Source organism: Vitis riparia, chromosome 4 (assembly GCF_004353265.1).
Source record: "Vitis riparia cultivar Riparia Gloire de Montpellier isolate 1030 chromosome 4, EGFV_Vit.rip_1.0, whole genome shotgun sequence".
In the NCBI taxonomy this organism is placed as follows: Eukaryota; Viridiplantae; Streptophyta; class Magnoliopsida; order Vitales; family Vitaceae; genus Vitis; species Vitis riparia.
The window spans coordinates 18,573,568-18,600,024 of record NC_048434.1 but is presented as its reverse complement, the minus strand read 5'-3'; the positions used below and the strand labels follow the sequence as shown (position 1 = coordinate 18,600,024).

The 26,457-nt window shown below is 37.7% G+C and overlaps 2 protein-coding genes across 10 annotated transcripts in view; both read right to left on the bottom strand.

The window, feature by feature from the left end:
* Positions 1–294: 294 nt before the first annotated feature.
* LOC117912629 (splicing factor U2af large subunit B) lies at positions 295–7,481 on the bottom strand. 5 transcript variants are annotated; one of them, XR_004651030.1, is made up of 13 exons: positions 7,288–7,481; positions 5,691–5,923; positions 5,193–5,306; positions 4,236–4,306; positions 3,555–3,634; positions 3,416–3,460; positions 3,255–3,314; positions 2,537–2,597; positions 2,343–2,455; positions 1,590–2,036; positions 1,149–1,284; positions 809–1,027; positions 295–705 (listed from the first exon to the last, which is right to left on the bottom strand). XR_004651030.1 is itself a non-coding variant. In XM_034827306.1 (13 exons), exons 1-13 carry the CDS (start codon positions 7,414–7,416, stop codon positions 568–570), a joined length of 1,695 nt encoding a protein of 564 aa, XP_034683197.1. In that variant the 5' UTR covers positions 7,417–7,480; the 3' UTR covers positions 295–567. The 5 variants fall into 5 exon arrangements, 4 of the variants coding, with proteins under 4 accessions (XP_034683197.1, XP_034683199.1, XP_034683200.1 ...); XM_034827306.1 differs by having other exon boundaries at positions 809–876; positions 7,288–7,480; XM_034827307.1 differs by having other exon boundaries at positions 568–705; positions 809–876; positions 3,555–3,625; positions 7,288–7,416.
* Positions 7,482–9,009: 1,528 nt separating this feature from the next.
* The window catches only part of LOC117912593 (DNA-directed RNA polymerase III subunit RPC5), a 39,486-nt gene continuing 22,038 nt past the window's right edge, over positions 9,010–26,457 (bottom strand). For 2 of the 5 annotated variants that reach the window (XM_034827242.1, XM_034827245.1), the window contains 7 exons: positions 26,132–26,183; positions 23,436–24,064; positions 11,669–11,875; positions 11,429–11,549; positions 10,128–10,244; positions 9,828–9,956; positions 9,010–9,515 (listed from right to left, as the gene is read on the bottom strand). In XM_034827242.1, the coding sequence (XP_034683133.1) occupies positions 10,173–10,244; positions 11,429–11,549; positions 11,669–11,875; positions 23,436–24,064; positions 26,132–26,183 (1,081 nt within the window). In that variant the 3' untranslated portion in view covers positions 9,010–9,515; positions 9,828–9,956; positions 10,128–10,172. The remainder of the gene's footprint in view (positions 9,516–9,827; positions 9,957–10,127; positions 10,245–11,428; positions 11,550–11,668; positions 11,876–23,435; positions 24,065–26,131; positions 26,184–26,457) is intronic. The other 3 variants (XM_034827244.1, XM_034827246.1, XM_034827243.1) reach the window with 2 other exon arrangements.

Below are 26,457 nucleotides of genomic sequence, written 5' to 3'. Positions count from 1 at the left end.
TCATTCATCATGATTAATCTTTCAAATTGTTATATTTACAGCTCAATCAGGCTATTTATTCCAAATCAAATTTTAAGGGAGTCATATATGAATTAAATCAAATAAATCAACATAATTATTAAATAATGACAAATAAAAATCTGATTTTAAGTGATTTTGGAAAGGGCTAAGAGCTTCCTTTCGTATTTGCTCTAAAATCTTTCAGGCTCCCCATCCTCGCGATATTCAGTTCAGGCCCCTCATCCTGACAATAACGACAACTAATCTAAAACACAAGCCAAACAAAGTTTCAACTACTCAGGTTCAACAGCAACAATTTTATACTTCCGAACACCAGTCAAAACAAAGAAATAGAAATATAAAATAAAAAAACAAAGGGGGAGGGGAAAAAGAACTACTTGTCTACTATCTGCAAAGTTAAAAATAGGGTAATCCAGAGACCCATTGTAAGCTGTCATTAAGAACATGAACTTTTATAACCCAATCTAGGCCAAAGACCATAGTGATACATCGGAAAACATCGTGCCCAGTGAATTCTGATGTTGAAAGCCAGAAGATACAGACAAACTAGCCATCATATTCCCCTTGGGAAAACTTGTTCTCTGGATAGAAGACGGCCACAACTTGGTTTCCATCAAATTTTCTCCCATTCAATCCAGTCCGGGCTTTTGTAGCACCATCAATGTCGGCATACTCCAAGAAAACCTGTAACAGGAAAATCACTCTCAGAATTTTTGTAACTCTTTTAAGGGGTCATTTAAAGCATTGAAAACAGTTCCAAGTAAAAGAGGCAGGAAACTTCACTGACCTTTCCTAAGCCAGGTGTTGGTTCACCATTTGGTTTTGGGCGAGGTATGGCAACATTCACTAAATTACCTGCAAAATCATGAGTGGAATTTGGAATCCGTAAGAAAATAACAGGGTAAACAAAAAATTAATCTCAGGTGAACATAGATAGAAGGTTATGGAGTCTTCTGTCTGTATGTTAGGCCTGATTCTCTATAGCAGAATGTGGGACTACAAAAGGCTGTAAAACAGACAGATAGAAGACAAAGAAAATCAATACACATGCAAGAAGATTGGCAGGAAAAACCGTGAAAAGAAGAGAAAAATCAGGATGTCAACCAATTGATAACCCAAATCATTACCAAATTTTCCTCCCTCTATGCGCATGTCTTCAACAATGTCTTCGTAAGCCTCATCATCCTGTAGCTCATCCGCATTAACCACTTGAGTTAAGCATACAACTTTGGTGGCAAGTGCCCCAGGCTGGAACATTAGCCTCTGCAGAAGAAAAAACACCATGTCATAATTAACTCGGACAGTATCTGAAGAAATATATGCTAAGGCTTGATTTTGCATCACAACCACCAAAAAAGGTTCTACTTTATAGTTTGATAGGTACAGCCCATTTAGAAAAACTATTGCAGCATCACAACTTGCTGTTATTGATCATTAGATGCAACAAGAATACCATTGAAATAAAATGCAAAATTAATATTACTGGATAATATTTTAATTTTAAGATTGACAGCAAATTTGCAACATCTCCCAGTAAATAGAGATGATAACATGAAGATTCTTTCCACCTGTAAAGCAATCTGCTGCTGTGCATGCAACAATACATTCTCTTGCTCGGGTTTAGGTTGGGAAGCACCCTGGTTTGCACGCCTAACAGTGAGAGTCTTATCACCCATTTTAATTCCATTCAATGCAGCACAAGCTATGTCAGTAACAGAAAGATCTTGGTAAACACAAAATGCATAGCCCTTGGAGTTTCCAGTTTCCCTGTCTTTCACAAGATCAAAACCCCGAAGAGGACCAAAAGACTCTAGCAACTCCCTGATCTGTGCTTCTGTGAAGTAGTAGGGGAGTCCACCAACAAAAATGCGGTCAGGACCCTCAAGACCCCCAGCAGAACCTGGTGTTAGGCCCACAGCAGCAAGGTTTAAATTGGGATTGGGCTGACTTGGACCAAGTGTTGCAGCAAGAGAAGGGTTATAATCACTAGGTCTCCTCACCTTGACTGGAGCACCCTGCATACAAAGAAGAATAACTTCACCTATGTCAGTGCCATGCCACAAATTTAGTATGATGTCAGTGAATTCCAGATCCTAGAGCCAAGTCTGAGGATCATTTCTCACTTAACCACAAAATAATAAAATAATAAAAACAACAAAAGTTAAAAATAATAAAATAAACATGAATTTTGAACCAGAATGTGAACATCAATAACCTTTTTGAGAGGAGAAACAAAACTTTTCACCAATTAATTCTAAGAAGAACAAGCAGACTCTAATGGACTGGCTAATTTCAACCCCCTAAAAAAAAGGACAATATACCTCAAAAATGATACCATCCAAAGCCATTGCATTACTGGCTTCCTCAACAGATCTCATCTCCACAAAGGCAAACTTCTTTTCATGATTTATATAAACATTAACCACAGCATCCCCTGGACATAACAAAATTCGAGGAAAATGGTCATACACAGTCATCTACTAAACATTCACAAATAGTGATATTTTCAACAAACCTGGTCCAGCAGTGTTTCCTCCAATTGCAGACATAACCTGGCTGAAAAAGGTCGCAACAGACTGCAGCAGAAAATGAAAGATCAGATGCATTGAAAACTCAGATCATATTAAATGACAATTGAGAACAAAAGTATATGACAAATAAATTTCAAATCTAGAATAATAAGACACCACAAGTCTAGAGATCAATTTTGTATGGCACAACAATGCAAGATAAAATACAAGAATTCAAAAATAAAAACAAGCTGAAGAAAGTATAACCAACCATGATTCGTATCTATTAAGATTTTTCAAATAACATGAACTCCTATAATGTCACCATTAGCTTACTGGTGCACCTCAAACTACTGAGATACCAAGAAACTAGTAATTATCTATAATTATATTATAGACAAGGCTTTAACTACATTCAGTTCTGAAATAACATCTCAAAGATCTAATTAGTTGAATGAAAAGATGGCAACTCTAAGGTTATGCTAGCTCAACTCTGCAGGCCGAAAATATAGATGTAACAATTACTAGCATCTACAATACACAAAAAGGATTGGGTGATTGAGACTTTCTTCTGTAATAAGGAAAAAACAATTCAATTATTATTTAGGCCAGTGTGTAGTCTGTTGGCTATAGTAGCAATGATGAATAGAAACATACCAACAAACTAAAGCCAACATCAAGACAGTAACAATAACATAGTTTAAACTAGATGGAGGAGAAAACCTGTTCATTGGCTGTGGGAGAAAGTCCACCAACATATACCCGCCGAGCATGTCTAGTAGCCTAACACCACAGAACAAACCATGAAAGATGTTATGACATAATCAAAAAGAGGAAAGTAAACTTAAGAGGAAAAACTGCAAGGAATGCTTGATCATGCAAACCTGCTGAGTCATAGCCTGAACTGGCATAACAGGAAGAGCTCCAAACTGTCACGTACAACAAATAATTAGAAAAAAAAAAATATTAAAGTGAATACAAGTAATTGCATGAATTTTCCAAACCTTAGGGAGGAATATGTACCTGTCCAGAGGCTAATGGAAACATGTTCGGGAACATTCCAGGAATGGTTGGAGTGGTACCGGGAATCTGACCTGTGAAGTCTAAACAAATTACACACCTCAGAACATAATCACAAATCATTTCTTACTCTACCCAAATAATAAGTACCAGACACATATTATTTAATTTTTTTTTTATGAGAACTCAATGGTATTATCAAATCCTAGGCTCTTGCAATAGAAGGTATCAAAAAGGATGAAAAGAATACTACATATTCAAGTACTGGAGGAAATATTTGTAAGACTACCAAAACAGGCAATAGATGCCGGTTGAAGACGAACAAGACCCATCAAACTGGTGCATTGATTCCTCCTTGTACATAAAAGCTACAGAAGTCGGCTCACACCCATTGTCAGCACAGTGGGGCAAGTAGCCCAACATTGCCTTCTTACAACAAAAGATAAGACATAGAAACAAACAAACAAACACCAAACACAAGAACAAAACCAAAAACATTTCTCAGTTTCAGAATTATTTCACCAAGTAAACAATTTAAAAGAAACATAATGACACCATGCAATTTGATCCAGCTTACCAAAAAGACACCATGCAATTTGATACGAACTTTCCACTAGATCAAACAAAAAAAGATAGCAGTTAAAAAAATATAACAAACTAATCATGTATGGATGGGAAATGCACCTGCAGCAGCAGCAGCACCGGCTAACATTGCAGAAGCAGGGGGCGCCATGTCAAAACCACTGACCCTTTTGCTGCAAATATATATCACCAACTTAGCATGACTGTAGAAAACCATCTAGAGGAGCCACAATTAACTAAAATGTACGTGTGTGTGTGCGTGTGTGTATGATTGTGTTGGGCAATGCAGAAACCAAATAACCCTGCTTCACAGAATCGAGAAAAACAAAGAATGCAAGCATATGTAAACACAAAAACACATGCATATAAACTAACAGATTCTGTAAAGCATGAAGGTAGCAGAAATATCTTTCATTTTCACATTGCCAGATAACAGTTGATGTTGTATATCCACTTTCACTGGAGTAATGATTATGTAGTGTACTTCCTATATAACCAAATTTGGATGTTGACAGACTGCCATGGCATTCCATGACTGCAATGAAAAACAAAATATCTAGGGGAAATTAGGGAAAAATCATTTCTCATAATTCTTTTTTCTTTTTACCCTCACTATTCAGTGTTTCCATCCATGTATAGATGGTATAGCATAAAACCTCAATTGCATCACAAGAAAGCAAGAACCCATCAGTACAAAGCTTAATGGTACTTGTGAATTTTAGGCTACTAGAAAATTCAAATGAATAAAATGATGATCCTAAGATTCCAACTTGTTAGAGTATATAACATACATTATGGACACAAACCTTGCAAGCTTAAACTTTTAGGAAAATTAATTATCTAACATAATATTAGAGCGTGGCTATGCATTTTAACCTCACCATATGTTCATTTCCTTAATTTATTAAGCCCAAAAAAGACTACTTTATTTTCCTAATTTATTAAGCCTACGTGTAAGCTTATGACGAAGGGTGTTAGAGTACATGATATACATTGTGAATTAAGATCTTATAAACTTAAATTTCTAAGATCAGTGTACAAACATCCTGTAGAGCCTACCTCTTTGACAGCGAGGCAGATCTTGACCTTGATCTCTGTTCGGATCTACCCTTGGAACGAGAACGAGACCTGCGCTTATGCCTGTCATCTCTATCCCTGTCAAAATCCCTTCGCCTGTAGTTAACATCAAATCAATAAATTGTTAACACCTCAAAAGGGGAAAAGTACAAGAATGTTCCAAAATAAAACAAAATAAAAAAGACTCGGTGACTGGTGAGATTAAATGCAGATTATGAATAATAAGCAGTGCAGTAAGGCCAAGTAATACAGATCAAATATTAGCTTTAGTCATAACATATCAATTAGAAAGGTCACTCAGTCACAGTATGAACAGTTCTGATGAGGCTATTTGGCAGCAAATTAAATTCAATGAGATGGTAAGAAAAATGTTTTGTCAATTCCTTAAGAAATTAAATGCTAGATATGGCTAGATGAATGAATAAATAAAATGAAAATAAAACATATACAGACATAAATACATTGCTTTACTTTTGGTACCTATCATAATCTCGGCTGCGGTGGAAATCATCATCATCTCTATCTCTGGTTCGTTCCCTTCTGTCACTCCGATCCCTATAGCGGTCTCTTCTGTCCCTGTCCCTCTCCTTGTCCCTGTCCCTGTCCTTGTCCCTTTCCCTATCCCTGTCTCTCTCACGATCCTTGTCACGCCCTTTCTCTCTTTCCCTTTCCCTGCTTTTGGAAGACTCCCTTTGATACTCACGAGAACCATGCTGCATAAGATAGACAATATTAGCAACTTTCAGTATAGAAGATACACATGTTATGTATTTTTCAATGTTCACTATCATGATTTATCAAGCAATTTCATTCATAATCATAGATACTTATCATGCATTATTTTATGAACTTTTACAACATTCAATTGATATACCCAAAAAACTCCTTTCAGATATCTATCTACAACACTCGAATGTTTTTAACATGTAACATGCATTCACCAAGTGTACATCTTCACACAATATACAATTGATTCAGAAAAGAGAGAATTTAAAGGACTTGCATGAAACCTCCCCACCGATTGTCTACAGAACATTGTGGGTCTCTTATTATTTCATTCTAAAAGGCACAGATCCCTTATCGCTTATTATATTATAAACTTTACCAATATTTAACTGCTAGTCTCTCAAGTATTAACTTATGCAACATGAATTAACCAAAATCACGTCTTCAAGGGATTCAGGAAAAAAAAATGATTTTAAAACTTGCATAAGAACCTTTTCTTATCATTAGATCACAAATGTCACGTATATGCATGGGTTCAAAGGAACAAATAGTACAATAAAACTCATATTATTAGATCACAAATGTCACTTATATGCATGGGTTCAAAGGATCAAATAGCACAATAAAATCGATACTGTGCTCAACCCAGAGGTATAGCACAATCAGAAAATACACCAAGGACATGCACATATGTATAAACAGGATAAAAAAGACAGAACCTCATATGCATTGAAAAATGGAATCTTTAACAGCATGCATAGTCTTAAAAGATAAAGCATAGTGCCTTCTAGCTTTGAAAGACAGAAGAAATCATTTAAACAATCATAGGCACCCATCTAAACAACCAAGAGGGGCTTATGACAACATACTAAAAAGATATAACTAAAGAATCACAAAGATCTCCATCAACATCTAAGCTTTTTGGATTCACTTCCAGTCACCTGCAATAAGTCTAAACTTAACACAAAAGAGATTAAAAAAATAACTAATGTTCTCTCACAGAGAAAAAACCGATAATAGCTACTAATACCTAAACAACTAAACCTAAACCAAAACCAAAAACCAAAAACCGAACACAAACCCTAAACTATAATCCAGACATAATTCCGCACGCAACAAAAACATACATGTTCTCAACCAAAACCCTAAAATCGCATACAAAACACACCCTAACCAGAAACCGCAAAAAATATACTGAATTATTTATCAAAATCGCTCGATTCATCCGAAACCCTAAAATCACAGGCGAAGCCTGCTCTCTCAACGAAATCAAGTGTTCTCCTTGCGAAGATCATAAACATAAAACCGAAAAAGAAAAAAGAAAAAGAAAAAACGGAAGATTGGAACAAACCTGAGATTTAGAATCGCTATAGTCATCGGGACCGCCATGGCTACTACCCCGTGGTTGAGGAGAGGAACCATAATTGTCGAGATCCTCTCCATTACCGTTACCTTCGTATCTGCCTTCGTAGTCCGGCATCGTTGGTTTCACTTTCACTCCCCTAACGAGATTAAGTGGAGAAGCTGTGCGATGTCTAGGGCTCGAGAAGGGTTTGGAGTGGTTATATACTACTGTTCTGAGAGATCGTGTCGGAAATAAATTGTTATTTATTATTTTATTTTTCATTGGAAAAACCTAGCTATGTGAAATTATAAAATAAATAATAAAAAATGAAATCATTTTACAAATAATTAAATTAAAACATAAAATAACAAAATCACATATAAAAATACAAAATAATAAAATCTAAAATGCCAATAATGGAATCAAAATACGATCAAGTAAAATAATGAAAATTAAAACAAAAATTAATATATAAATATTGGTCAATAAAATACTCGATCCAACAAGTAGTAGCAAATGGTTCTAGGTTCAAATCTCATTCCGATAATACCTTAGTTGTTGATTGTTGTGAGATAGTTAACATCCAAAAATTTGGATCAGTCTTAAGAACTTAGTTAAGAAAGATTCTTTGATTAAAAAAAACACCACTTTAAATTAAAAATAAATAAAAAAACATATATAAAATGAAAAAAAAACAATCATATAATTAGTATGCATTATTTATTGTACTAGTTTATGGCAACATTTATAATTATTTGTTCTATAATTCATTAATTTCTTACCAAAAATAGAGAAAATAGATAAATTTTCAATCATGCTCCGACTTGAAATCATTGCCAAAAGAAAATGTGATCATATGATAGTAGGAACAAACAATTTCTTTTAGATAAATGACTTTTTTGTGAAAGCATAAATCATTCATTTGAATATTAAAATTATTAATTTTTATTCAAACTCTAAATCAAATAATATTTTTAAAAATCTATCAAAATTATTGTAATTTCACTTAACCATTTAAGTGAGAATGGTGAACAACATATATTGGATATCAAGAAAGGGGGTCAAATTCCGTGTGGAAGTGTCAATGGAATATCCAAAATTCCAATCAAGACTATCTTTGATTCTCGAAAAACATAAAAAATAAAAATAAAAAAAAAATACAAAGAAAAAATAGAAAAAAAAGAAAAAAAAATTAATAAATTATTTTTATTTGTTACTTCAAACTCATTTTATTTATTTTAATTCATTGATATAAAGATTAAATAATTTAAATATACATAAAATTTTAATTATATTTAATTTTCTTTTTTCATACCACAACCAAACATGAAAAAAAAAAAAAATCTTTTAATTTTTTTTTCTTTTCTTCATATTTTTTTAAAACCAAACACAACCTAAATGTTTTATCAAATGGGCAATATTTCATTTTGAAGTGATTTTAACAAAATAGTTTTTTTTTTTTTTTCAATCACTTATCAAATATTTATCCAAAAAAACACTATAAATGTTTCTTAAATTTTTTAAAACATTTTTAAAATTTTGCATCTGATTTTTTTTTTTTTTAAATATACTGCCAACGGACTTTCAATAAAACATTTTTAATCAAATCGCTGTTAATAAAAACACTATGGACTAGAAGTATTGTCACCGAAGTTACTCTCATAAACAACATCTATCTTTGTGGTACAAGAGATGCCATCTTGGCAAAAAGGCAATGGAGTCTCAACGTAAGCAAGAAGGCAGAGAGTCTTCCATTTGGATGAATTGAAAATAGAAATTACATTTTGTAATATTTTTGGAACAAAAAGCATATAATAGATTAAGATTCAGCATTAGAGTCTAATTCCATGACGGATACGTAGTCAGTGGAAGCATGGGTCAATCAAAGTCGTCACTAAAACAAACTGAACATGCCGTGACTCCCACTCCACCTAGAAATGAACTTTGTGTTCCAAATATAGCGCCGAGCTAAAAGCATCGACGGCCAAGGAAATGATTATTGGCATTTGGATTTCTGATTTAAGAGTAACGACTATTAAGGAAAATAACGGAAAAAAACAACAACATCGTCAACATAAGTAATGATGTTATCACTATCAAGGCGAATTCTCGCAATTAGCAATCTCTGAGGGAAGCCTAATGCTAAGAAAAACACACAATGTTACCAGCGATATCTCCTACTTTACTAACCAGTTTCCACAAAACTGCCCCAGCTGAAAAAGAGCTGCCGAGAACTGCAAAATGAATCACAAAATCATGAGTAACACAGATGCCAGCAACACTTGCTGCAATGAATATCAGAGCATCAATGGTTAATATTCTACAAGAATGAATGCATGACTAGGTGCAATATGCAATTCCTCCTTCAACCTAACCCTTGAAAATGACTTCCATGTGAACAGTTTTGCTCCCCCATAATTTTGACAACCCCACATCCGAAAAAGTTGCAGGATTTTCTTTTATCTCCAAGAATAACATGATTATGTTTTTTACATACACGTTTTTTTTTTTTTTTTTTGTGTTTAAAACTTGAAGAAAAATATCACCTTCACCTGCAACTTCCGATTCCTCTTCATACTATACACTTTTTCCCAGTTGGCATGGAGTTGTGATCATTCCAAGTCTTATTCAATCATGGAGTGCATGCATCCCCTGTGTGTGCATGCTTCAAAAGCCTGGTAGAGGTAGAAAGTAAGTAGCAATATCACCATCCATCATTATTCATAACAAGATGTTCATGGGATAAATAAGCTAGCTTGTTTGACCAAAGAAACGTGTATTCACCAGACACTTGAATTTTTTATTTGTCAATCAATATTCTGTGGAGACTGGATTTCTTAGCATACCTTACAACAATAATTGTAATCAATATAGAAAACTGCACAAGAGAATCATTTTGGCTTTCCATCACCGCTTTTCAAAACCCACAGAGAGCCCCTGGATTCACATAATTCACTTACAACCTGCAAAATCAAAGAGAAACAGCATGCATTCAATTGAAGCATCAATCAGCAAGATTTTTCCTTGATATCAGAAGATAATCAGATACAAATAATAATAAAAAAAGCATAAACATTTCTTTCTGCTTATTTAAAATGAACACAAACGTTCCATTGTTCCTTGTTATACACGTGGTACATGTACTGTGGGACTATTCATGCAAGTCAAATTCTGCTAGACTTTGAGGGATCCGGAGGTCAAATAATAAAGTCCTATATGAGTCTATCAAGGCATGCTTCCATGAGAGAATTCCAGAAAGTAATTATTAAGTTCAAGGAACCAAACCAACTGATATTTAAATAGGCTAGAGCGATACTTCTGAATGAAGATATGAAGGAATTTATCAGCTTATCTTGATAATACCCAAGATGTGGATGGATTATAGATTGGACATAAATAAAAAAATTCAAAAAAAATATTAAATTGAATATACCCACTGAAGGAATTAATCTAACAAAAATATTTCATAACAAAAAAGGATAAATCTGATAAAACAAACATTATAATATCAAATTCTAATCTAGCCAAATCTTGCTAGATGTCAATCAATACCAAATGATATGGTGTACACTAGTACACCAATATAGTGCAACTATCCAAAATTTCTTCATAATCCAATGCTGATGGCAGCTGGCACTGATATTATGCATGGATGACAGTTAAATTGCTTTTTTTTTTTGTAAGTAACAGTTAAATTACTTATTACTTTTGTAATAATCTCACACACATGTGATTACATATCAATCTAGTTAAATGAAACTTGAATTAATTTGCATAAAAAATTAATTCAATGTACAGCATGACCATGTTACATAGTGACATTTTCACTTCCAGAGATTTTATTAAAAGAGAATACAAATTCTAAAATACATCAAAAAATGACAATTGAACGTTACAAGATGAGTTTCTGGATGCTACACCTACAATGCTAGATGTTCAGGTATTTTCCAAGACCCTTTCACAAAAATCAAGATCTCTTTCTGCGAAATGTGTATGCATGAGTCAAAGTATTTCACAAGTCCATCAAAATATGGTCAGTTACAAAATAATTACTTCCAGATAAATGAAATTCAAACTTAACTTTACACTGAACTTTCTTATGTTATGAAAAAATCCAGATAATTTATGAACCAGATTTCTTGCTGACCTTGTTATATTCATGGGTGGTGATCTCTTTTTTAAGCGCAATCTTGGCAGCTTCCATGATATCAGCCCTCTTAAGCTTAGCATTAGGTTCTTTTCCACAAAAAAGATCAACGACAACTTTCCTGACAGGGTAACAGTCAAAACATCAATAACAACTTTCCTGTAGGAGAAAACATTACACAACTCTATTTTAGACATAAGCACAACCTTTTTCTGAAAAAATAAAAATAAAATTGTGAACCTTAATGGATTGTGTTCTGAATGTTCGGAAGTCTTCCAAACATAAACACCATGTACATTTGTTGCATATTTACTTATAATTGCATGCAACTCCTCTTGAGGAGCATCAGCACCATATGCTGCAGCCACAAATGTCCTAGGATCCACCTTTGGGCTAGTAGACTTTGAAACCGCCAAATCCCGCAAAGCTTGGCAAATCAGTTGGAAGCTAGCAAAAGAGATGACATAATTCTAATATCAATCACCAAATTTTGATTGTGAAAGAATCTTTCAGTAATTTGCAACAGCTGAATGCTTGTGTGCGTAACTAGAACTTCTCAACATCAACATCATACACACAAGTGCAAATCAATCACAGACGTCATTGATGGTAATTTAATGACAACAAGAGCAGAGACTGTTAGGAAAATAGATAACACCCTAGAAGATTTTTCAATCTGAAAAATCTCATCAAACATATTCCATAAAAGAGGAAAAGAAATATTCCATTCCATTAGACATGGCCACCTGTAACAGAAGAAGAGATGAAAATGCCATTTATCATATTGAAGCTACAAATTGTCAACAACTTTTTATAGGCCCCAGAGCTCCAAATGCTCAAGCTCCATAAAACTTCATGCAATATGTTTTTGATCTCTTCTAGAGAATTGTGAGGGTCTACACATCCATTATTTTCTGCTAAACAGGAGAAGGTCCTACTTAGGTGATAGGCCTATCCATTATTTTCAAACTAAACAGAGAAAGATCTAACATAGGACCACGATAAGCTGTCCAAGCCTTACAGTTGAATTCCTTTAAAAGAATAAAAGGATACTTTGCCAAAGAAATCACATAGATTGCATTTCATTGAAAAAATCTTGACTCTTATTCTTGTTTTTTCCTTTTCAAACTTAATTTATTCTGATACTCATCATTTAATAGAACAAAATTAAGTGCCCAATTATGTGAAGATCCATATAACAAAAATAGGTTCAACCATACCCTTCAAGCTTTTATTTTCAAACAGTCATAATGTCTTTTTAGGGGTAGATAGATTATGGATGTTGCTTTGATTGCAAATGAGGCTATTGACTCGAGGAAGCATAGTTCCAATCCAGGCTTAGCTTGCAAATTGGATATAGAAAAGGCTTATGATCATGTAAGCTGGAATTCCTTCTTTCGGTCTTAGAAAAGATGGGATTTAGACCCAAATAGAGACAATGGATCCACTTTTGTATTTCTTTCATGAGAGTGACAATTCTTGTTAATGACACACTCCCACAAATTTCTTCCTGACCTGTAGAAGTTTGAGGCAAGGGGACCCTCTCTTACCCTATCTTTTTGTGTTGGTCATGGAAGCCCTCAACAACTTAATTGCAAAGGCTAAGCAAGGAGTTTTCATTAAGGGTTTCAAGATTGAGGGTAAAGAGGCAGAAGAGACTCAAGTCTCACACATTGTTTACAGATGATACCCTCCCTTTTTGCATGGATAACGTAGATCAATTGAAATATTGGAAGTGGATTATCACTTGCTTTGAATTGATGTCGAGCTTGAAAATAAATATCCAAAATATTGAAATTATTCCAATGAAGGAGATGGAAGATGTGGATAGAGAAACTTCTTTTTTTGGGTGTAAAGTAAGAAAGCTTCCTACTTCTTATCTAGGCTTACTCCTTAGGACCCCTCACAAGCATTGTGGTGTGTGGAATTCAATCGAGGAGGGGTTTAAGAGGAAATTGGCTATTTGAAAAAAACAATACCTATCCAAAGGAGAAAAACCAGCCCTTATTAAGAGCACTCTATCAAACCTCCATATTTGTTTTATATCCCTCTTTGAAATTCCCAGAAAAGTGAGGATTAGATTAAAGAGAATTCAAAGAGACTTTTGAGGTGGAAATTCAGGAAGAAGGAGAAAGATCCATTTAGTAAATTGGCCAGAAGTGTGTAAGGATAAAAAAAATATGGAGGGTTGGGACTAAGAAGGTTGGAGGGTCTCAATCAAGCCTTGCTAGGCAAATAGTCATGGAGGTTTTCTATTGCGCAAAAGAGCTTGTGAATGAAGATCAATTTAGGGAGATTTTGGGTGTTAGGGGGGTGGGATAGTTGGGCGGGGAAGATTAAGTTGAAAGATGCATACCCTACTCTTTTAGGATAGCTTCCCACAAAAATGCTACAGTTGCAGACTTATGGGAAAGAGAAGGAGGCAAAGGAGGACATTGGTAGGTTCAATTTAGAAGATCCTTCCAAGATTGGGAGATAGAGGTGACCCATTTTTTGGAGCTTCTTCACCCATTAAAAGTGCAAAAAGGAGGAGACATTTTAATTTGGAAAGATGATAGGATGGGAAATTTCAATGTCAAGTCGTATTATATTTCCCTATGGACGAAGAATAATTTAGTTTTTTCAAGCAAAGAGATCTAGACATCCTGTGTTCCTCCTAGAACTGGTTTTTTTATTTGGAAGCTGTTTGGGGGAAGATCTTAGTTGTAGATACTTTAATGAAGAGGGGATGGCAAAATGGCCAACAAATGTTGTCTTTGTAAAGATAGTGAAAAATTAGTCGATCATTTTTTGATTCATTGTGACAAGATAAGAGAACTATGGGCCTTTTTGTTAGCAGTTTTTGGCTTGGTTTGGGTGTTTTTGGCTTCAAAGAGAAATCTCCTCCTACAATAGAAAGTTAAGGGGCTGAATAAAAAAAATAAAAAAATAAATGGCAGTTTAGTATTTGGCTCTGATTTGTTTATTTTAGTGTATTTGAAAATAGCATAACTGAAGGACTTTTAAAGATGAAGAGCTTTCAAATCAAAGATTAAAGGATTTCTTCATACAGTTGCTTATAAAGTGGTACCAAGATTCTTTGCAGTTAGAGAACCACTCTATGTTGAATTTTCTAGATGCGCTTTATTATGATTAGCATCGTCTTGTTTTTGTAGGCTAACTTTGTTTGATGCTTACTTTTGGTTGTTTTGTGTTATACTCCTATATACATAGAGTGTGTCCCTTCTTTTTAAGCACCTTACATGATCTTGATGTCTATCAATAAAACAAATAAATAAATAAAAACCTTTTATGACCCACAAAAATAAATAAATAAAATTAGTGAAACTAAGAACCCGTTTGGTAGTAATTCTAGGAAATGCTTTTAATTTTTTTTTGATAAGTAAAGCAAGATATATTAATGGAGAGGCGGAAAGTTACAAGTATACAGGGGGTATACAAAGCAACAACCCCTTCTCAGAACCAAAAAGAAAACAAGAAGGGCTCACCACCCCTTAGTTTGACGCCAACCATTCCAAAAACCCTATAAGGGACACACTCTCCTCACCAATATACAATCTAGCCCAGCTCCACAAGCTACAAACAAAAGAATTCTTAAGCTTTTGGATATCTAACACTCCCCCCCTAAAAGCTAGCCTATTTCTTTCTTTCCAAACCGTCCAAAAAATACATAACGGAATGGATTTCCATATCTTTTTCCTTTTCTTTCCCACAAAGGGCCCCTCCAGCTAGTTAAGACCTCCTTTACAGTTTCTGGAAAGACCCACTGCACACCTAATAACCCAAGAACAATATCCCACAGAACTCTGACCACTATACAATGAATAAGCATATGATTTACAGTTTCTTCTTCACAACCACATAGAAACAACGATTAGGAAGCTGTCATCCTCTTTTCTGAAGTCTATCAAGAGTGAGCACCCTCCCCCATGTAACCTCCCAAGCATAGAATGCAACCTTGGTTGGAACTGAATCCACCAAATGCATCTAGAAGGAAAATCAAACTCATTGGGTCTGGCCACCAATTTATAGGCTTCTTTGACCCTAAATTTGCCATTCCTTCCTCCCTTCCAACAGACTGCATCTTCCTCCATAGAAGGCTTGTAATCCCTCAGAATATGCAACAAGTTCCCTATCATATCCATCTCCCAATCATTAAAGTCCCTAAAAAATCTTAGATTCCACTCCCCTTGACCAAAATTCTGATCCCACATCTCCTCCACCGTCGCATTCCTCTGAGCAGCCATAGCAAATAAATGGGGGAAGTTTTGGGACAGCCTTGTACCCTTACACCACACATCAGTCCAAAAATTGATTTTGCTTCCTTTGCCAACTATGAACCCCATGTTATCCCAGCACCAATCATTTTCCTTCCATATTTCCTTCCACACCCCCACGTCGAAAGCCCCATAAGCCCTCTTTGCTCTCCAACCATGACCCTCTTGCCCATATTTCGCTGCGATAACTTGCTTCCAAAGATCATCTTTATCATAAGCAAATCTCCAGATCCACTTCCCAAGCAAAGCTTTGTTCAAGAGCACTAGCTTCCTTAAGCCTAGTCCTCCCTTGCTCTTATCCTCACAAATTGCCTCCCACTTAATTAGATAAGCTTTCCTTTCCGCACTCCCCCCTCCCCAAAGGAACTCTCTTTGAACTTTATCTAATCTCCTAGCCACTGACTTTGGCATTCGGAACAAAGACATGTGATAGATTGGCATGCTAGCCAAAACACTTCTTATGAGAGTGATTCTCCCCTTTTTGAGATATATTGCCGTTTCCACCGCGCTAGTCTCCTTCTCACTTTCTCTTCCACCCCATCCCAAACTGAGGTGGCTTTATTAGGAGCCCCTAATGGCAAGCCCAAGTAATGAGAAGGAAGAGAGCCCCCCCTACATCCTAATTCCACTGCCATCTCCTCAATCTCCTCCACCCCACCAACTGGGATAATTTCACTTTTGTCCAAGTTAATCCTTAACCCTGAAGCTGCTTCAAACCACAAAAAATCCAGCTCAAATGTGTTAGGTGCTCTTTGTTAGCCTCACAGAACACGATTGTATCATCAGCAAAGAAGAGATGGGAAATTTTAAGATTGTGTCTCCTATCACCCTGAATACTGCAACCTGAAAGGTAGCCCTCTGCAACCGCCCTCCTAATTAGGGCATCTAGCACTTCCATTCCCAGAACAAAGAGGTAAGGAGATAATGGATCCCCTTGACGAAGCCCTTTAGAACTCAGGAAAAATCCAGCTGGCACCCCATTAACTAGAACTGAAAACTTGGCTGAAGATATACAACTCCACATCCACCCCAACCACTTTGAGCCAAATCCCATTTTGTGTAGTGTCTTCAACAAGAACTGTCAATTGATACTATCATACGCTTTCTCAATATCCAACTTGCAAATGAGCCCTTTCTCTTTTCTTTTCTGCCATGAGTCTATCACCTCATTCGCAATTAAAGAAGCATCAAGGATTTGTCTTCCCATCACAAATGCATTCTGAGTTGAGGCTACCACTTTGTTTAACACTCTCTTGAGTCTATTAGCTAACACTTTAGCCAACAATTTGTAAAGCCCCCCCAGGAAACTAATGGGTCTAAAATCACCCAAATCAGCCGCTCCCCCTTTCTTAGGAATCAGCACCAGGAAAGTGTTATTGAGGCTTTTGAGAAAGGAGCTTTGCTCATAAAACTCCTTAAACATCTCCAAGATCTCCCCTTTCACAAAATCCCAACAACTTTGCCAAAACGCCATAGTAAAGTCATCCGGCCCAGGGGCTTTATCCCCACTCATCTCCATTAAGGCTGAATGAATCTCATTTTCAGAGAACGGAATCTCAAGATTCTCTGCTTCTTGCTGGCTAATTTGATTTAATTGGATCCTCTCAATATCCGCCTTCCACCCCAAGTCTTCTGAGAGCCTCTGTTGATAAGCATTTGCAATCCCCTCCCTTACCTCCTGTTCCTCTTCCAGCCAAACCCCATCAATTTTAATTCTGTCCAAAGAGTTGTTGTTACAGTGGGCATTCGCCATCCGATGAAAAAATCCCGTATTTTTGTCCCCTTCCTTAAGCCATACCTCCCTTGAGAGTTGTCTCCAATGACTTTCTTCCAAAAGGACCCATTTTTTATAGCTTTCCTTTGCTTCCTTTTTTAATTCTGTCTCTTCCAAAGACAATCTTCTTTCGCTTTCCACACGGTCCCAATAATCCACTTGCTGCAGGGCTGCACTTTTGTTACCTTCCAGATTTCCAAAAACCTCTCTATTCCAAGCTTTCAGTTTCTGTTTGAGCTCCTTCATCTTTGCTGCCAATCTATAGCTAGCAGTGCCTCTGACCTCAATTTCCCTCCACCAATTCCGGATAAGGTCTAGAAAACCCTCAACTTTTAACCACATATTTTCGAACCTGAAGGGAGATGGACCTCTCCTCAGCCCACCTCCTTCTAGCAGAATGGGAAAGTGGTCCAAAACGGGACGAGGCAGCCTTCTTTGAATCACCCCATTGAACTGATCTAGCCAGCTAGGAGACACCAAAAACCTGTCCAATCTTGCCCAGGATTGGTTGTTTAGGCCCCCGCTCCAAATGAACACTCCCCCTTGCAACGGGAGATCTACCAGCCCTAAATCATCAATAATATGAGCAAACCTCCTCATGGTCGGGGTTATTCACCCTTGGCGGCTTCTTTCTCTTTGAAAGAGGGTACTATTAAAGTCCCCCCCTAGGCACCAAGGCTCGTCCCAGATTCCTCTAACAACCCCAAGCTCTTCCCACAGGCATTCTCTTTCCTCTTTGGTAAATGGGCCATAGACTCCCGTAAACACCCAAACAACCCCATCTTCCACATTCTTGAATCTACACGATAAGGAGTATTGTCCCTCCTCCCAACCCACAATTTCCAGCGACCTTTTATCCCAGCAAATCAACAGTCCTCCCGCCGCCCCATCCGCATCCAAAGCCCTCCAATCTAAGAATCTTCCCGTGCCTAAACTTCTCACCACCCCCTCCGACATTGGCTGAATTTTCGTCTCCTGAATACACAGTAAATCAACTTTTTGATTCCTTATAAATGTCTTGATAATTTTCCTCTTGGACCTGTCATTTGCCCCCCTCACATTCCAACTTAACAGTTTTAGCTTCATTAATCTACTGCAAGCTGATCCCCTTTGCCTTGTGGAAGGCTTTTTTGCTTACACCCTTTCTCATAATTAACTGAGCACTCCAGTCTCTTCAATTCCCGTTCAAATTTTGACTTCTCCATCAATTCTTTGCTGTGAATTCTCTCCCGTCTCTTTCTTATTTTGATCAAGAAGTTCAAAATTTCCTTTTCCAAACCTTCTGTCGAAAAACCCAAAAAATGACTGAACTTGGCCAAACTGCTTTCTTCCCATCTATCCTCTTCTCAGTTCTGACTTCTTGAAGTTCTGTCCTCTCTGAATTCCACTCCACCCCCCTAGCCAAATTGGGGTCCTTATTGAATTCTACCAAGTCCCAGCATCCATTGCCCTCCATTCCGGGACCACCTTCATTACTTTCCTTTAGCACCCCAGAGTGATTGAAAGGCTCCCCCACCGGAGTCCGATCAAAAGAATACAAGATGAGATGAGAAGACCCATAACCCCTTTCCCTCTCTATCCTTAGACCAGAATCGTACCTCATGGCTTCCTCTGCCAGCGCCTTATCTGTTGCTGAAAGTAAGGTTTTCTCCCTTGTCTTCCTTGCTTCCTCTGTCTCCCATATGACTAGGTGCTCTCCCTCTAAAACGCTCCCATTGCTGGCAATTCTGCAGTCCAGAAGACTTCCTTTCTCCAGGGGTCTTTTGCCTTTGTTTTGGGTCATGGACTGACTTGATCTGGCCTCTTCCATCTCAGCCACTGGACTTCTCCCAACACGAGCCCATCTTTGGGCTGGCTAGTCTCTGGTCCATCAGGAATGGTCATCCTTTCCTTTAATGTCGGGCCCCTCACTACACTCAGCCCACATGGGCTCTTCTCTACCCCCCTTTTCATTGACTCCTGGGCCTGATCTACATTTCCTTTCCAACCCAAGTAACTTTCCTGCCAGCCCAGCCTCTTATTTGAATTCATCAACACCTCGGGCCGATCTAGGAATGACTCTTGGGCCGTGGGCTGAAATGAACTGGCCCCATTCAAAAAACAACCTTCCTTGTCAAAGGCCCAGCTCTTGGGCGGCCCAACTTCTATCCCCACCCCCTCTTCCATCACTCCCTTTAGCTTTAGGCCCGAATGTTTCGGCCCACAGACCCTTCCCTCATGACCCATGGACGCTGATTGTTGGGGCCGGTCATCTATCCCCTCCCAGCCCATATCCCTCTTCTGTCTCCCTGTCCCCTCATCTGACGATAGCAGCGCCTCGGTCTTTTCAATGGCCGATTCCACCTCCACGCGCGAGCCGGAGCGTGATATGTTGTCATCCCTAACCTCCCCCCATCTTCGGCTATCATCCCTAAACTTCTTGACTGCCAGCCTGAGCTCCCACCAGAGGGCGAGAGTGAAAACTTCCTCCTCGATCCCAATCTCCAGCGTTCTCGGTTTGTCTCCGTCGTTCGTCCTAACCAGAATCCTAGCCCATTGGAGCTCTTCCAGGTTCTCCGTCTTCGAATCGATGTTAATGAAACCACCACATACATCCCCCACCCTTCTCAACACAGTCGGGTTCCACAACAATACTGGCAGTCCAAAGATTCTAACCCAAACCTCGTTTCTTTCTTCCTCCTCCTCCCTGCATCCACCCCATGGTCTCCATTTCTCGAACCTCAACCTTATCTCTCCCATCATTTTTTCACCTGATAGGGAAACCCTTTGAGCTTCTTCCAAATATTCGAACTCCAACAAAATTCTGCTTCTCTCCAATTTTGCCAGCCCTAGGCTCCCTTTCAATCCCCAAGAGCTCGCCAGAAATCTCCCCAATTTTTCCAGATCTTCTTCATCTCTAGACCTAGGGTTCCAACTCCCAACAACACAATATTCCAATTTTTCCAGATTACTTTGGATTTCCTCCCTCCTTACCTTCACCTAAACTGAGTTTATAACTCTACAAATCGGTCTCTTCACCACTTCCGCAAACGTTCTCTTCAGATCCATGTTTCTACCTACTTTTTCTTCTCGCATATTACTCTTTCTATCGATTGGCCTACACAGAATCTGTAGATTTTCCGCCATTGCAGCCCATCCCTTTTTTCCTCCTCTACCCTTTGGGATGTAGATACAGCATTGTTTTCGTTCCAAATCCGTTACCCCTAGCCGGAGGAAGCATCCCGCTTTATTTACACTTCGCAGCAGAGAGAAGGATCTCCCCTGTTCCTTCCATTCCGTCACCCATCTATCTTCCTTTTCGTCCATTATACAGTGGTTTAGGCCTTCCATCAGGAACCCTAAACTCTCCACTCCCATTCTGACCCAAGACGAGACTCCCCCTTTGCTTTCCTCTATAAATATTTGGGGTTTTCCTCTTCTCTCTAAAAGCTCCAGCTCAAACACCTTGGATTCAACTGTGAACCTGCTCCCCCTTCGCCTTCTTCGAGACCCCTCCTTATCTTCATCTCCCTCGCCGTCGTGATCTCGCCTTTTTCCTTCCTCACGAGCTCGCTTGCAGCCGCACTCACTCTCTCTCTCTCGCTCTCTCTCCCGCTTTCTCTCACCCATTTCGGCTTTTTTTTTCACCTAGGAAATGCTTTTAATATTTCTAATACTTGAAAATTTTTATCATTCAAGTGTTAGAAATGCTAGAAATGCTTTCTAAATTCACTCCCCAAACGCACTCTAAGTGATCAAGATCATTTATCAAGCCCACGTTTTGATTAAAGTTGACCTCTTATATTGGTCATGTCAACTAGTGGACCCTAATCCGTGCAATAAGTATGGCATGTGGCATTAAGTGCCCACAAATAACAAGAATAGTTGAAACCCAATCCAAAAGTGTACCATATGACCTCCTAAGAATATAAGCATTTTTGCCTATATTTTTTATGCTAAAAATTCATCATCCCAAGATATAGTTACTCACTCAAGAGCCGAGTTGATTCCATGAAAATTATTCAATATTAGAGATATCGATTGCTAAGGGTCAACTGCGTATTGATGTTTCAAATGTCTAAAAATGCAATATTAGGATAAAGGACTAAAACAGAAGTGCTAGTACTCCATGTCATTATATAAGCAGGTAATGTGAAGCCAGGTCAGAGTTCTTTTCTAATCTTAATCTACACCAACTTAGGTTCCTTTATTTGACCAGCATTATGGTGAATTTAATATGTTACTCAATAAATCAAATCGATCCTGATGCCATCAACAGACACCACCATCACCAGGAGCTGTGACATTTGAAACCTCACCATCAGCTGCCACCTATACCACCCAAACCATTAAGACACCTATCACCTTCCACCCACCCACTGTTGCCAAGATTGCAATGCCATCATCATCATCCCAACCTTTCTTTTGGGCAAGTAAAGAATACATATATAAAGAAGCGCCAATCAAATCGATGAGGGGGCTGGCAGGTGCACCCCTAGCACACTAGAAGTATACAAATGATGCCAAAAGGCTAAAAAGAAAAATAAAGTGTTCATGGGATCCTATACAATCAATAAAGTGAAAAAGAGGGGAACGATCAACTTTCAAACATCCCTTTGATCATGAAAACAGAGAATGGACAAAAAGATCTTTGAAAGTACACACACCCCTTGAGGATCCTACTGTTTTACTCGTACCAAATTATCAAAACAAACAAAGAGGCAACATTCACCAAACTTTACATTTTTTTCCCCACAAAAATTCTATGCCACCCCTTGGCAGCACCCATGTGACTCCAAAAAGTGCAAAAACCAGAGACCATAAGCTTCCTGCTATGCCACGATGAAGGAGGATATGGTTGATTGGTTACTCGTTGCTTCTACATAAACAACACCAGTTAGCCGAAGGCCTTCCTTTTCTATTCATTAATCCAACATTAAGATCCTCTCCTGGACTGCCTCCCAAGCATAAAAACACACTTTTATGGGGGCCTCGAGCTCCATGTTCTTTTGCTGGGACAAACTCTTGAAGTAGATTCCAAAGAGCTAAAAAAGGATTTTACAAAGAAATTTCCAATTCTTTGAATCTTTCAACACCAGCCTATCCTCACAACCTCTAGTCGCTACCACAGTTTGCCTCCACAATAACCAACTCCCAGTGAAGGAGGTTCCTTGAGAAACATGGATTCCGAAACCTACCATGTGCTACAGCCTACCAAAAACCAGCTACCCAAGTATCTTTTGACCTTGAAATGAAAAACAATGCTCGAAAAGATTCCCAAAGAACAATTACACTGCACCACAAATCATGCCAAAACCTCACTCTCTACCATCACCTACAAGGCCAGTTCTAGCTTGAAACATCAAACACTTCCCATCTTTCTTAATTGTTTTCCAAAGCCCAACGCCCATACCCTTCCCTTCCCTCTTCATAGACCCACCAAATCCCAACAAAGCCTTGTTGAGAATTGAAAGACTTCTAATGCCCATACCTCCTTGTTTTGTATCCATGCAAACTGCATTCCAATAGGTGAGGCTTCTTTCCAAAGAACAACCTTCCAACAGAAATATCCTCTGCCAAATCTTTTCCATTCTCTGACAAACCCTTCTTGGGATGATGACTTGACAAGCATTACTGATGTTGACAAACACTAAAACCTCTATCAAGACCACGACTACCATCATTGCTACGACATAAACAAGGAAACCCTTGATCAACAGAACCACAAAACCCCAATTTTAAATGTAATGCAAAGAATAAAATACATACTGGTGGACAATTTTGCTATAATCAGTTGTCAGTAATTCAAAGGTTCAACATAACTATAACAGAACATCATCAGTGTAACTTATATGGCATGAAATGGCCAAAAGACTGAAGAATTAAAATATTAGCGAACGAAAAAAAAAAATAACCAGAGTTTTAAGTTCGACTGGTTGAAAAATCCTATAAAGATGAAATGAATCAACAACCTCACCTGCAAACCTTGTGCAATCTAAAAACTTCTTCCAGAGCTTTTGGTAGAGCTTCTCGAGTTTCGGCTGACATGGCTGTTCTCCTGACAGGGGTTCCATTTGTAGCTCTTGTTGCTCCATCAGATTTTGTTGACGTTCCAGTTTTATTTGCAATGCTAGGCTTCCCAGAATTCTTTGTGACAGGACCTCTCCTTCCACCTCCATGAATAATATCAGTTATCTGTTTTTCCAGACTTTCCCAAACTCGTCTTTGCTCCCTAACAATGTCTGGATGCAGTTTCATAAATGACACATCTGTAGGCTCTTTAAACTTCCAATCCCTAAAGGAAGGTCTTTCGACAGCTAATATACTCAGAAAGCCCTTCAGAGCTTTATTAAGAGATCCTGGAACGTCTACTTGAGAATAGTTGATTAAAGGACCCTTGCTAAATAAAAGAAGAATGTAATCTCTAGCTAATGGTGCAACACCTTGACCTCCAGGAAATAACAATGAACTCTTTGGAACCCACAGTCCTTGCACTAAATGAGCATGTTTCGTAAGGACTCCTAGAACATCTTCAACAGAGTTATCAGGAGCGAAGTGCTTAAGAGCACTGAATCGATGAACTGGAGGCCCCTGCAAAGAAAATTTCTGGAATTACAAATAAATAAAAATTATTTTTGAGAATTGCTTAAACTATCCCCTAAAGAAACAAAAAAGGAGGTGCACAATCAAAAAAAAAAAAAAGGAAAGGAAAAAAAAGACAATTTAAGGTTCCCACTGCAATGGGGACAACAAAATATACTTCCCACCCCTTCATCCCTAGGATGTTGGACTGGTAAAGTGGTACTATGTACCCCCACTTCAGTATACCCTAAAAAGAGGAGTACCCGGCAGCAGGTGGTGGGTTTTGTGGGGTGGTATGACTCAGCCCCCTGGACCATATCAAACAATATTTCCCACCTGGTTTTCCTATTTGGGGATAATATAGTATGTTATTATGGCTGCAAATAAAAAGAAAAAATGCAAACAATAATAGTTGAACAGAAATACAAATTTGACTCGTTTTTGGCCCCATTTGGGGCAGCTATATATTCTAATAAAGTCTTTCTTAAGATATTTTTTATTGTGGATAATTTTGAGACAATAAATAAATAAATAATTTCATCATAATATTAAATTTATATGGAGAAAGAATTAAACAAATAGTAGTTTCCCTCATACTTTTTAGTGTAATTTTTACTTGAAGAGCTTTTAGGTCCGAATATCTTTAACCTAAAGGACTTCTCAAGGGTAACCAAACACGGGATGAAAGAGATTTTACTGTCAAAAAGCTTGTTTAAGCCTCACAAATGGTGAGCCCAATGCATCCTTCATATTCGTGAGGAAAGCTAAAATGATAGAAGGTTAACCATGAATATAGGTGGTTAAAAACAGAGACACACAAACCAGACTTAGCTCAAAGGTATTCAGATAGATTGAGGCTTCAGATACATCCAGATGTGGACTCCATGCCTATGCTGAGTGGAACTTTATACATGGTACCACCGGAGAGAAGGGATAGACATCAGTGTACTATGCAAACCAGTATATATCATAAGGATCCCATTCCACCCAATCATGGGAAATGCAAAATACCATAACGTGATGTCAGGCAAGTAAGACAACTTAAAATTCAAGATAGATGGTCCCGTATCTCACTACATAAATAGGTTTCAGGCAGAAATAAGTAAAATCTAATAGAGTAGTGATGGTCAGTTCACTAGGGCCTTATGAGTTTTCAAATTTAATGCTGACAGAGGCATTCCCACCAGCATTGGATTGTGGATCCCTGACCCTAACAATCCCTTCTCCTTGCTCCACAGCATTGTACTAAAACTTGTAGCCATGGCTCTAATACAACTCGATTGTCCCTAATTTAATTATCTCACCTAAAACCAATTGGTGCCAAAAAAATAAAGCATACTTTAGTTGAATAGTCGCAGTCTATCCACTAGAGCAGATAAGCCAACAAGGTCATAAAGGTAATATTGGCCATCCCCACAACTCTAATATGCATGGGATTGTGGGCCCCACATCCTCAAAAAGATGACAGAAACAGTTTTTCCAATTGAGATAGATACCCCCTGTAGGGATTCACAACTGAATCACAAATAAATGCTTACTCTAGGAGATGACTTCCAACACTTCAATTGCGCAACTCCCAGTTAAATGCTTACTCTATCATAATTAATCTTAGCACAAACGTTAAAGAAACAAACACACACACACACAAAAAAAGAAGCCGGGAGATGTTTGCAAAGTATCTTCTCGAGTTTCTTATCTATCAGTTGGATTGATTCCATCAAACTGTCTCTCCATTTTTTCACCGTGCAACAAGGAACTCACAGAAGAATTGGTCTTGACAGAGAAACCTTAAAGCAAATGAGCTAAAAGGAAATGTTACAATAAGTATAAATTATCTTATATGAGTCTGCATGTCCTGTAATAATAAAAATAAATAAATAAATAAAATAAAATAAAATAAAAACAAAAAAAAAACAGTTCAATTCATTCAACTATGTAATTAACCTACTCGAAGTACTTAACAACATACCTCCCCCCAAAACTGAAAGAAAAATGGAAAAAGAAAAGGAGGAACACACACACACCAGAGTATCAACTGCAAATACAGAATAATTGCAAAATGCGTATATGTCAACTGAAGTAGCAACAAACCTCACAAAGCAATGTCTTAAAACGTTCTTCCAGAGGCATTGAAAGTAAGAACCTGAAACAGTATCCACTTGTTACTTTGAAATCCAATACCAAACAGGTACATGGAGTACTAATGTTAATATTCTCTTGACAAAGAAATGAGCAGATCAAGCAACACAAACAAACACAAGATACATAAATATGTGCATCAATGTTGAATTGAGTATCATTTAGTGTACCAGAGATATGGAAATTGTTCACAACCAAGACCAATTGATACAATTTTAATAATGCCATTTACTAGACAACTGAACAAAATAATATAAGCTACCATAATAGTGCTGACA

Excerpts from the sequence above, each read along its gene's own strand:
- LOC117912629 (XM_034827306.1), bottom strand. The coding sequence starts at position 7,416 with ATGCCGGACTACGAAGGCAGATACGAAGGTAACGGTAATGGAGAGGAT. Across the intron at positions 5,307-5,690 it reads CGCAGCCGAGATTATGATAG|GCGAAGGGATTTTGACAGGG; the intron begins GTACCAAAAGTA and ends TGTTAACTACAG. Across the intron at positions 3,635-4,235 it reads CGGTGCTGCTGCTGCTGCAG|ACTTCACAGGTCAGATTCCC; the intron begins GTGCATTTCCCA and ends TAATTTGTTTAG.